At 46.2% G+C, this 12,829-nt stretch overlaps 1 protein-coding gene across 5 annotated transcripts in view; it reads left to right on the plus strand.

The window, feature by feature from the left end:
• PATZ1 (POZ/BTB and AT hook containing zinc finger 1) overlaps positions 1-12,829 on the plus strand; it is a 44,064-nt gene that overhangs the window by 20,556 nt on the left and 10,679 nt on the right. For all 5 annotated transcript variants that reach the window (XM_077294066.1, XM_077294055.1, XM_077294037.1 and 2 more), the window contains exon 4: positions 8,902-9,073. In XM_077294066.1, the coding sequence (XP_077150181.1) occupies positions 8,902-9,073 (172 nt within the window). The remainder of the gene's footprint in view (positions 1-8,901; positions 9,074-12,829) is intronic.

Genomic DNA, 12,829 nt, shown 5'->3' on the forward strand with positions numbered 1-12,829 from the left:
TGTGTGACTTTTGTTTTGGGCTCCCCCTGGTGGCTTTGTTTGTTATCCTGCGGGTCTGTGGCTGATCAGCTGCCTCGTTATTCACTTGGGAGTTTCCTATTTAGCTCTGTTTCACTTCCACTTGTTGCCGGCTGTCAATGTATTCAGTGCTATTCTGATTTCTTCTGACTACCTTGCTACCAGTCTCTTCAAGAGAAGCTAAGTTTCCGTTTTGTTCATTTTTTGATCATCTGTGTTCAATATGTTTCTTGTCCAGCTTGCTAATATGTGATTTCTCAGCTTGCTGGTAGCTCTAGGGGGCTGAGTTTCTCCCCCCCCACACCGTTAGTTGGTGTGGGGGTCTTGAATTCTCAGCGTGGATATTTTGGTAGGGTTTTTTGCTGACCGCACAGTTCTCTATCTGTTTTCTGCTATCTAGTATTAGCGGGCCTCATTTGCTGAATCTGTTTTCATTCCTACGTGTGTCTTTTCTCCTTACCTCACCGTTATTATTTGTTGGGGGCTTCCTATATCCTTGGGGTTATTTCTCTTGAGGCAAGTGAGGTCTTGCTTTCTCTTTAGGGGTAGTCAGTTTCTCAGGCTGCGTCGAGACGTCCAGGATTTTAGGCACGATCACCGGCTACCTTTAGTGTGTTTGGATAGGATCAGATTTGCGGTCAGTCCAGTTACCACCTCCCTAGAGCTTGTTCTTTGCTTAGTAACTTAGCTGGTATTTCCTGTGATCCCCAGCCACTGGGATCATAACAGTACAGCCGGCCGGTAAAGTGTTAATTGCATGGCAGAAGCAGGAGAAAAGAAGCCTTGAGAATTTTTTTTTTTTTTGCCGTGTGTCTAGCTGCTGTGTGTCTAGCTTCTCTCCTCTTAATCTTGGTGTGGCTCTGAACTCAGCTGCTGATATGGATATTCAGAGTTTGGCCTCCAGTGTAGATCATCTTGCTGCAAGGGTACAAAGTATTCAGGATTTTGTTGTTCACAGTCCTATGTCAGAGCCTAGAATACCTATTCCGGAGTTGTTTTCTGGAGATAGATCTAGGTTCCTGAATTTTAAGAACAATTGTAAATTGTTTCTTTCTTTGAAACCTCGTTCCTCTGGTGATTCCGTTCAGCAAGTTAAAATTATAATTTCTTTCTTGCGTGGTGACCCTCAAGATTGGGCCTTCGCATTGGCGCCAGGGGATCCGGCATTGCTCAGTGTTGATGCGTTTTTTCTGGCCCTTGGATTGCTCTATGAGAACCTAATCTTGAGAACCAGGCTGAAAAAGCGTTGTTGGCCCTCTCTCAGGGGCAAGATGAAGCAGAGGTGTACTGCCAGAAATTTCGGAAATGGTCGGTGCTTACTCAGTGGAATGAGTATGCCCTGGCTGCAAATTTCAGAAAAGGTCTTTCTGAGGCCATTAAGAATGTCATGGTGGGGTTCCCTACGCCTGGTCTGAATGAGTCAATGACTCTGGCCATTCAGATTGATCGGCGTTTGCGGGAGCGCAAACCTGCGCACTATTTGGCGGTGTCTTCTGAACAGACACCTGAGTCTATGCAATGTGATAGAATTCTGACCAGAAGTGAACGGCAAAATTATAGACGGCAAAATGGGTTGTGCTTTTACTGTGGTGACTCAGCTCATGTTATCTCAGCATGCTCTAAGCGCAAAAAAAAAGGTTGATAAATCTGTCACCATTGGTACTTTACAGCCTAAGTTCATTTTGTCTGTTACCCTGATTTGTTCCTTGTCATCTTTCCCGGTTATGGCTTTTGTAGATTCAGGTGCTGCCCTGAGTCTGATGGACTTGTCATTTGCCAGGCGCTGTGGTTTTGTTTTGGAGCCTTTAAAATTCCCTATTCCACTAAGGGGAATTGATGCTACGCCATTGGCTACGAATAAACCTCAGTACTGGACACAAGTGACCATGTGCATGACTCCTGTTCATCAGGAGGTGATTCGCTTTCTTGTGCTGCATAATTTGCATGATGTTGTCGTGTTGGGTCTGCCATGGTTGCAGACTCATAATCCAGTCCTGGATTGGAAAGCAATGTCTGTGTCAAGTTGGGGTTGTCAGGGAATTCATGGCGACGCTCCTGTGGTGTCAATTGCTTCATCCACTCCTTCTGAAGTCCCTGCGTTTTTGTCAGACTACCAGGATGTATTTGATGAGCCCAAACTCAGTTCTCTACCTCCTCATAGGGATTGTGATTGTGCTATAAATTTGATTCCTGGTAGTAAGTTTCCTAAGGGACGACTTTTCAATTTGTCAGTGCCGGAGCATGCTGCCATGCGGAGTTATATAAAGGAGTCCTTGGAGAAAGGACTTATTCGCCCCTCCTCCTCCCCTCTTGGTGCGGGGTTCTTTTTTGTGGCTAAGAAGGATGGTTCTCTGAGACCTTGTATTGATTATCGCCTTCTAAATAAAATCACAGTCAAATTTCAGTATCCTTTGCCATTGTTATCTGATCTGTTTGCTCGCATTAAGGGGTCTAGTTGGTTCACCAAGATAGATCTTCGTGGTGCGTATAACCTTGTGCGTATTAAGCAGGGTGATGAATGGAAAACTGCATTTAATACGCCCGAAGGCCATTTTGAGTACTTGGTGATGCCTTTTGGACTTTCTAACGCTCCTTCTGTCTTTCAGTCTTTTATGCACGACATCTTCCGCGAATATCTGGATAAATTTATGATTGTGTATCTGGATGATATTCTGGTTTTTTCTGATGATTGGGAGTCCCATGTTAAGCAGGTCAGGATGGTGTTTCAGGTCCTGCGTGCCAATGCTTTATTTGTGAAGGGCTCAAAATGTCTTTTTGGAGTCCAGAAGGTTTCTTTTTTGGGTTTCATTTTTTCTCCTTCTACTATTGAGATGGACCCAGTCAAGGTTCACGCTGTTCATGACTAGACACAGCCTACATCTGTTAAGAGTCTTCAGAAGTTCTTGGGTTTTGCTAATTTTTACCGTCGCTTCATCGCTAATTTTTCTGGTGTTGTTAAGCCTTTGACGGATTTGACCAAGAAAGGTTCTGATGTTACTAACTGGTCTCCTGCGGCTGTGGAGGCCTTTCGGGAGCTGAAGCGCCGGTTTTCTTCGGCTCCGGTCTTATGTCAGCCAGATGTCTCTCTTCCTTTCCAGGTCGAGGTTGATGCTTCCGAGATTGGAGCGGGGGCTGTTTTGTCGCAGAGAAGCGCCGATGGCTCTGTGATGAAGCCATGTGCTTTCTTTTCCAGAAAGTTTTCTCCTGCCGAGCGGAATTATGATGTCGGTAATCGGGAGTTGTTGGCTATGAAGTGGGCATTTGAGGAGTGGCGACATTGGCTCGAGGGAGCTAAGCATCGTGTGGTGGTCTTGACTGATCACAAGAATCTGATTTATCTCGAGTCGGCCAAGCGGCTGAATCCTAGACAGGCTCGTTGGTCGTTGTTTTTCTCTCGTTTTGATTTTGTGGTCTCGTACCTGCCTGGTTCGAAGAATGTAAAGGCTGATGCTCTTTCTAGGAGTTTTGTGCCTGACTCTCTTGGAGATTCAGAGCCGGCTGGTATTCTCAGAGAAGGGGTGATTTTGTCTGCCATCTCCCCAGATTTGCGACGAGTGCTGCAGGAGTTTCAGGCGGATAGACCTGACCGTTGTCCACCGGAGAGACTGTTTGTCCCGGATAGATGGACCAGCAGAGTTATTTCCGAGGTTCATTCTTCGGTGTTGGCGGGCCATCCTGGAATATTTGGTACCAGAGATTTGGTGGCCAGGTCCTTTTAGTGGCCTTCCTTGTCGCGGGATGTGCGTTCCTTTGTGCAGTCTTGTGGAATTTGTGCTCGGGCTAAGCCTTGTTGTTCTCGTGCCAGTGGTTTGCTGTTACCTTTGCCTGTCCCGAAGAGGCCTTGGACGCACATTTCCATGGATTTTATTTCGGATCTCCCTGTCTCTCAGAGAATGTCTGTCATCTGGGTGGTGTGTGATCGTTTTTCTAAGATGGTCCATTTGGTGCCCTTGCCTAAGTTGCCTTCCTCCTCCGAGTTGGTTCCGCTGTTTTTTCAAAATGTGGTTCGCTTGCATGGGATCCCTGAAAATATTGTTTCCGACAGAGGATCCCAGTTTGTGTCTAGATTTTGGCGGACCTTTTGCGCTAAGATGGGCATTGATTTGTCTTTTTCGTCGGCCTTCCATCCTCAGATGAATGGCCAAATCGAACGAACTAATCAGACCTTGGAAACCTATTTGAGATGTTTTGTTTCTGCTGATCAGGACGACTGGGTGACTTTTTTGCCATTGGCCGAGTTTGCCCTTAATAATCGGGCTAGTTCTGCTACTTTGGTTTCTCCTTTTTTTTGTAATTCGGGGTTTCATCCTCGTTTTTCCTCGGGTCAGGTGGAGCCTTCTGACTGTCCTGGAGTGGATGTTGTGGTGGATAGGTTGCATCAGATTTGGAATCATGTTGTGGACAATTTGAAGCTGTCACAAGAGAAGGCTCAGCGCTTTGCCAACCGCCGTCGCTGTGTGGGTCCCCGACTTCGCGTTGGGGACTTGGTGTGGTTGTCTTCTCGCTTTGTTCCTATGAAGGTCTCCTCTCCTAAGTTCAAGCCTCGGTTTATCGGTCCTTATAAGATTTTGGAAGTCCTTAACCCTGTGTCATTTCGTTTGGACCTCCCAGCATCGTTTGCTATTCATAATGTGTTTCATCGGTCGTTGTTGCGGAGGTATGTGGTGCCTGTGGGTCCTCCGGTTGAGCCTCCTGCCCCTGTGCTGGTTGAGGGAGAATTGGAATACGTGGTGGAGAAGATCTTGGATTCTCGTATTTCTAGACGGAGGCTTCAGTATTTGGTTAAATGGAAGGGCTATGGTCAGGAGGATAATTCCTGGGTTGTCGCCTCTGATGTTCATGCGGCCGATTTGGTTCGTGCCTTCCATGTGGCTCACCCTGATCGCCCTGGGGGTTTTGATGAGGGTTCGGTGACCCCTCCTCAAGGGGGGGGACTGTTGTGAACTCTGTTTTCAGGCTCCCTCTTGTGGTCACAGGTGGTATTGTGTGACTTTTGTTTTGGGCTCCCCCTGGTGGCTTTGGCTTTGTTATCCTGCGGGTCTGTGGCTGATCAGCTGCCTCGTTATTCTCTTGGGAGTTTCCTATTTAGCTCTGTTTCACTTCCACTTGTTGCCGGCTGTCAATGTATTCAGTGCTATTCTGATTTCTTCTGACTACCTTGCTACCAGTCTCTTCAAGAGAAGCTAAGTTTCCATTTTGTTCATTTTTTGATCATCTGTGTTCAATATGTTTCTTGTCCAGCTTGCTAATATGTGATTTCACAGCTTGCTGGTAGCTCTAGGGGGCTGAGTTTCTCCCCCCCACACCGTTAGTTGGTGTGGGGGTCTTGAATTCTCAGCGTGGATATTTTGGTAGGGTTTTTTGCTGACCGCACAGTTCTCTATCTGTTTTCTGCTATCTAGTATTAGCGGGCCTCATTTGCTGAATCTGTTTTCATTCCTACGTGTGTCTTTTCTCCTTACCTCACCGTTATTATTTGTTGGGGGCTTCCTATATCCTTGGGGTTATTTCTCTTGAGGCAAGTGAGGTCTTGCTTTCTCTTTAGGGGTAGTCAGTTTCTCAGGCTGCGTCGAGACGTCCAGGATTTTAGGCACGTTCACCGGCTACCTTTAGTGTGTTTGGATAGGATCAGATTTGGGTTTAGTCCAGTTACCACCTCCCTAGAGCTTGTTCTTTGCTTAGTAACTTAGCTGGTATTTCCTGTGATCCCCAGCCACTGGGATCATAACAAGACGCGCTAGTCCTTCCGTGGAGTCAGTTTCGCCTCCCGTACCTGTTTCCCCCCCTGCCCCTGCTTCCCAGAGTAATCAGGAAGATCAAGGCAGAGGGTGTCCCGGTGATTCTCATCGCCCCGGATTGGCCTCGCAGGGCGTGGTATGCAGAGCTCGTCCAGCTCCTCGCAGACGTTCCTTGGCGCCTACCAGATTGTCCAGATCTACTTTCTCAGGGCCCGATTTACCACCAGAATTCAGGGGCCCTGTGTTTGACGGCATGGCTGTTGAATCCTGGGTTCTGACTCAAGCGGGTTTCTCCCGTGAGGTAGTTTCCACCTTGATCAATGCCCGAAAGCCGGTGTCATCGCGCATCTACCATCGGATCTGGAAGACCTTCTTCGATTGGTGCAAAAGCAGAGGTCGCCCCCTGATGGTTTTCAACATCCCTACCATCCTGGATTTCCTCCAATCCGGTCTGGACTTGGGGCTTTCGCCGAGTTACCTTAAAGGGCAGGTCTCGGCCTTGTCAGTCCTTTTTCAACAAAGAATCGCTTCCAAGCCTAAGGTCAGAACGTTTTTTCAGGGTGTCTCCCTACAGAGTTCCTCTAGAGGCTTGGGACCTTAATCTGGTCCTAGGGGTCCTGCAGGAATCTCCCTTCGAGCCGTTGCAGGACATCCCTCTATCTCTGCTTTCATGGAAGGTGACCTTCCTCGTCGCTATTACCTCGATCAGACGAGTCTCGGAGTTGGCTGCTCTTTTCCTGTCGGACGCCGTTCCTTATGTTTCACCGAGACAAGGTGGTCCTCAGACCGTCCCCTACTTTCCTTCCAAAGGTGGTGTCTTCCTTCCACCTCAATGAAGATATCGTACTTCTGTCCCTTTGCCCTAGTCCAACGCACCGCGTGGAGAAGGCTCTTCACTCCTTGGATATTGTCAGAGCTCTCAGGAAGTACGTGTCCAGGACGGCACCCTTTCGTCAGACGGATGCTCTGTTCGTGCTCCCGGCAGGACACCGGAAGGAACTGGCCGCTTCTAAGTCGACAATCGCCAGATGGATTAGGTCGACTATTCAAGAGGCTTACCGCGTCAGAGGCAAGCCTATCCCTGCGGGCCTCAGGCCACACTCCACTCTGTCAGTGGGTGCTTCCTGGGCCATTCAAAATCAAGCGTCTGCAGAGCAGGTTTGCAAATCTGCAACCTGGTCTAGCCTGCACACCTTTTCAAAGCATTACAATATCCATACTCAGGCATCCTCAGATGCAAGCCTGGGCAGGCGTATTCTGCAGGCAGCGGTTGCGCACCTGTAGACAGCAGGTGCCATAAGTTTACACTGTTGGGTTGTTGTTCCCCACCCAGGGACTGCTTTTGGACGTCCCACAGTCCTGTGTCCCCCAATGTGGCGATAGAGAAATAGGGATTTTTGTGTACTCACCATAAAATCCTTTTCTCCGAGCCACTCATTGGGGGACACAGCACCCACCCTTGTTTTTGGCTTGTTGCCTATGATGAGTGTTTTAGTCTTTGACATGTTGTTACTACGGTTAAATCTTACTAATCTCCTACTGCTTAGCTACGAACTGGTATTATCCGGAGCCAGTGGGCGGTGTATACTGCAGAGGAGGAGCTAACCTTTTTTTGTATTTACTTAGTGTCAGCCTCCTAGTGGCAGCAGCATACACCCCACGGTCCTGTGTCCCCCAATGAGTGGCTCGGAGAAAAGGATTTTACGGTGAGTACACAAAAATCCCTATTTTGTGTTGACAATCGCAAAAAGATTAAAATAAAGACCATTTTACACTTTGCAAAATATTAGTGAACCGCGTGTGTCATTTTGAAGAATTTTGCCGCAGACAAAGATAATTGATACAACAAGACGAAACAGAAGCATGAAAGGCAAATGATTAAATGGTGCCCTAGTCTTTTTTTCTAAAAAAAAACAAACAAAAAAAAAAGGTAAAGTCACTGCAACATTTATTTAGCTGCTTATATTTGAGCTGTCACAGATTCAGCAGTTAAAGAAACAATAGCAGTTATTAGCTAGAGGAGAGGGTTACAGGAAGTATCAGTCTGCAACAGCTACAGTCATGGCCAAAAGTGTTGGTGCCCTTGAAGTTGTTCCAGAAAATGAAGTATTTCTCCCACAAAATTATTGCAGATATACGTTTTGTTAATACACATGTTACAAATGTATGTTGCAATCATTTTTGGGGTTTAGTGTGAAATTATGTCTTATTTTACTTTTTTTTTTTTTCTCTGGTTTTTTTTTTTTTTGAGTTGTTCCAAAACACACAAAGGAAATCATGTTTTGTTATAGACATGTTTATCTGAAATCATTTTCTAGGAGAAATACTTCAATTTCTGGAACAACTTCAAGGGTGCCAACACTGAAAAATACAATTTTATTAAAGCGACTCTGTCAGGAGTTAAAAATTATATTGAAGCCAGTCCCTATTTTCCATAGATCTTGCTCCTTAGCTGCTTTTTTGGTCATTTCCATTAGTGATTACAATTTACCATCACCATCCTCATGTAGTCTGTGGTAGTCTGAGACACATCTCTGTCTTCTCATAGGTTGTCAATTCCGACGTATGCACAGTAGGATATTGTCATTGTGCAATATACATAGTGACAATGCGCACGAGGCGGCAAGTGAGCGCACTGTCATGTAGGATTGTGAGGAGAGAACCCGGCAAGCAAAGACTAGCCCCACTTCCGCAAGTGACATCACTTGCAGGGGTGAGGCTGGTCCCTGCTCGCTCGTTCTCGCTTGACAGTGCACACTGGCAGTGCACTCTCTTGCCGCCTCGTCACGTCACATCAGTGAGAACAAGGACTAGCTTCATTTCAGGGTGGGGGCAAAGTTGGTGGCAGTGACTGCAGCCTCTGCCCCCTGATGATGGCTTGTTTTAGTATCCCAGCATGCACTGGGTTTCTCAAGTGAAGCGTCGGCACACCGGAAGTAGTAACAAAAACAAAGCCGTTAGCATATTGAGGGAACAATAGGGAATATTTAATTAAAGTATATTGGAAAAGATATTAGATCATGACCTTAAATAGGCAATTAGATAAAATACATGTTAGTTTCGGATCACCCCTTTAATGTTTTCTTTAAAATGTATATAAAATACACCAAAAATATGATAACTGCTGATATCATTTCTGTTCCAGACCTGTAATGCTTCTTTTGCTACACGGGACCGATTGCGCTCACACTTGGCATGTCATGAGGATAAAGTTCCATGTCAGGTGTGTGGGAAATACTTACGAGCTGCTTATATGGCCGATCATCTGAAGAAACACAGTGAAGGACCTAGCAACTTTTGCACCATCTGTAACCGAGGTAACTACAGGGTGTATCCATTGTAAGCAGTACACCATGTCAGCAAATTGCTCAGATATTCAATACTTTTTTGTGAAACAGTCCTCACTAAGTCTGTGCTTATAAATTTGGTTAATATGTGTATTTTTCCCATAGATGTGCCAATATATAAAACCAGGAAAACCATACTATAAATCTGGCCTAAGTGCAGATAATCTCAATTTAAGTAGATTTTCCAGAATTGTTCACTTCTATAGTGCAGAAGTTTACAGTTTAGAGGGCACATGTACAATGTCAGACATTATTACTGAGTAGCACAGAAGTCACCAACTCAGACCTTAGTAGTGAGGGCCCTGCTCACAAGAGCTTACCATCTATAAGGAAATAGGTGGGATACTAAAAGTAAAAACTGCGTGTATTGTATAGGTGCAGCCATTATTCTGATAAGTAAGGGGATTCATGTAAAGCTGCAGGAACCAGTCATCAACCCCTGTCTTTATATGTTAGAGGTCTGTCTAAAAAGATATCTTTTTAGGGCAATCTAAGAATATAGTTACTGTAAATTAATTGGATTGAATGTCTAGGATAGCGCATTCCAGAGAACTGGTGCAGGATGAGAAAAATCTTGGCTATGGAAATGGGAGGTCTAGATTATTATTAATTATGCTCGTTTATATAGGACATATATTCTGCAGCACGTTATAATCACTTTTCCCATTGGGACTCGCAATCAAAGTTCCTTTTCATATTACCCTTGTGTGTAGGGAAAAAAAACCTCATGCAAACATGGGGAGAACATATAAACAGGGATTTTATACCAGGACCCCACTTCTGCAAAGCTGCAGTGTTAATCTCAGCAACTAATGCCTGATGAAATGTGGATTGTGAAGGATGTTAGTCTTAGATTGCTAGTTTCTGTGAAAACCAACCCCTATTGATCTGCAAGTGCAACTAAGCACCAGAGCAGATGCACTGCTGTGCCTGGCTAGGCATCAAAGAACTGTTTGTTCACCTGACCAGTCTGGTTCCTGAGGGCATTAAGATCTCCTGTCTTAATGTAATCGCTTGGAGTGTCCTGATATCTAATTCTGATATCTTCTCTCCCACATACTCCATTCCAATTTTCGTTTTGGAGTATGGTGGTTTTTCTGAGTAATATATCCTCCATCTTGGATTTATTTATCTTTTCCTGAGGGCACATCAGTGACCCATCAGTCACACATTGTAGGCCATCAGTATGTTTTTGCAGAATGCCCCTTTGACAGTTTTTCTGGATTAATATAAATCAATCTTAATCATTGTCCAATGATATGCTGTCCTCTTTTTTACCTTTTTAAGATCTTTGCCTGCTGTCATTATAAAACATAATGCATTTGTTTGCTAAGTCTAAACACCTGTCTTGATGATGTTCTTCTCAGACAGATGCACAGCCTACTAAGGTATATTGACACACATTTTTTTGATGTACCATCTGAGTGGGGTTTGCAGGAATCCATTGAAAAAAGTCTGTCTGGTGATTTTTGCAGCACTAGCTGGTTATGACACAGGGAGAGCAGATGTGCAGAAAGAATTAAGGGCTCCTTCATGCGATAATTCTCATGTGCAACAAATAGTCAGAGTTTCATCAGTGTTCAGGTTTGCATTGGTCTGGAGCGCAGGAGACTTTGCAATGAAGTTTTGTAAAGAACTTGCAGCAGTAAGTTGTACCAAATACAGATGTATATTGCACTACTACTGGAATATTACACTGCAGGTCTCCTCACTGTGGGAAATTCATCACTGCTCATGTTACATTTATTGAACTCAAGCAGTGGAAGATGTGTCGTATAGATCACATAAGAGACACTGAGACTTATGTATAAATCACGTAGGAGACACAGAGCTGTGTACATCACATAGGAGACACCAAGACTGCTGTATATACATCACATAGGAGACACTGAGAATGCCATTTACATCACATAAGTCACTGGGGCTGGACTATATACACCACATAGGGATACATTAGGACACAAGTATGTACATCACAGGAGACCTGGAGGGATGCAGTATGTAAATCACAAGAGGAGGCACAGGGGCTACTGTGTATAGATCACAGGAGAAGGCACAGGGGCTGATGGATGTAGATCACAGGATGAAGGGATGCACAGAGGATGCAGTATATACATCACAGGAAGAGGCACAGAGGCTGCGTTATATGCAACACATGAGGAGGCACAGGGGCTGCTGTATATGCATCACATGAGGCACAGGGGCTGCTGTATACAGATCACAAGAGAAGGCACAGGGGCTGCTGTATATAGATCACAGGAGAAGACACAGAGGATGTGGTATATACATCACAGGAGGAGGCACAAGGGCTGCGGTATATAAATCACAGCAGGAGGCACAGTGGCTTCTGTATATAGATCACAGGAGAAGGCATAGGGGAGGTATATACATCACAGGAAGAGGCACAGAGGCTGCAGTATATGCATCACAGGAAGAGGCACAGAAGCTGCGGTATATACATCACAGGAGGAGGCACAGGGGCTGCAGTATCTACATCACAGGAGGAGGCACATGGACTGTGAAATATACATCACAGGAGGAGGCACAGAGGCTGCGGTATATACATCACGAGGAGGCACAGGGGCTGCGGTATATAGCTCACAGCAGAAGGCACAGAGGCTTCTGTATATAGATCATGTCAAACTGTCACGCTCGCGCCCTGACTGGTGGGTGTGAGCCAGGGGGTTTGTGGACCCATTGTGCCACAAACCAGACTACCCTGGAAGGGGCGTGACTAAGACAGCTGCCTTGGTTTTCGCTGGAGCCTCTGACGGTGAGGTCAGGCTTGTGCGGCAGGCAGGTGCCACTCGAGGGTGGTGTCTGGCTCTGGCTGCTGATCGCATGGCAGAGACACAGGGCAGGCAGGCACGGCAGAGACACAGGGCAGGCAGGCACGGCAGAGACACAGGGCAGGCAGGCACGGCAGAGACACAGGACAGGCAGGCACGGCAGAGACACAGGGCAGAGACACAGGGCAGGCAGGCACGGCAGAGACACAGGGCTGACGTGGTGTATGAATAAGGTAGGATCCTGTACACACAGTGGGTGCAGGTATTGGTTCTGATAGGAAGGAATGGTTTGTGGAGGAACAGGTAGGATTCTGTTCACACAGCGGGTGCAGGTACTGGTACTGATAGAAAGGAATGGTAAAATGGAGAAACAGGTAGAGACCTGTTCACACAGGAGGAGAACTGCAAGGCTGCGGAGAAGAGCTGTAGAGCTGCAAGAGGTTCTGCAGCAGCGGGGCCTAAGCAGAACAGAACCGCAAGGTAAGCGGAGCGGTACTGCAATAAGAGATTATGCAGTAGCAGGAACAAAGCACAGCTAAACTGCAAGGTATGCGGAGAAGAGCTGCAGCAAGAGGTTCTGCAGGAGCAAAGCAGAGCTGAAAGAGAGCAGAGTGCGGACAAGAGGTAAAGCTGCAAGAGAGCGGAGCACATGCAGTCACAAAGGTACAAGGCAGGCAGAGCCGCAAGAGTGCGGAGCATAAGCAGAAAGAGGACACAAGGAAAGACACAGCAGGGAAAGAAGCCACAGACAAGGAGACAGAGGTAGAACAAAGTTCAGACAAGGTAATGGAACGAGACAAGATGCAAGAACAAAGATACAGGGACCAGGATATTCTGCTTCCTGGAGGGCAGACAGACCAAAACAAAGCAAAGCAAGGACACAGACCCTGAGACCAGGATATACAGCCTCCTGGAGGGCAGACCAAAAAGAACAAGG

This window comes from Ranitomeya variabilis, chromosome 1 (assembly GCF_051348905.1).
Source record: "Ranitomeya variabilis isolate aRanVar5 chromosome 1, aRanVar5.hap1, whole genome shotgun sequence".
NCBI lineage: Eukaryota > Metazoa > Chordata > Amphibia > Anura > Dendrobatidae > Ranitomeya > Ranitomeya variabilis.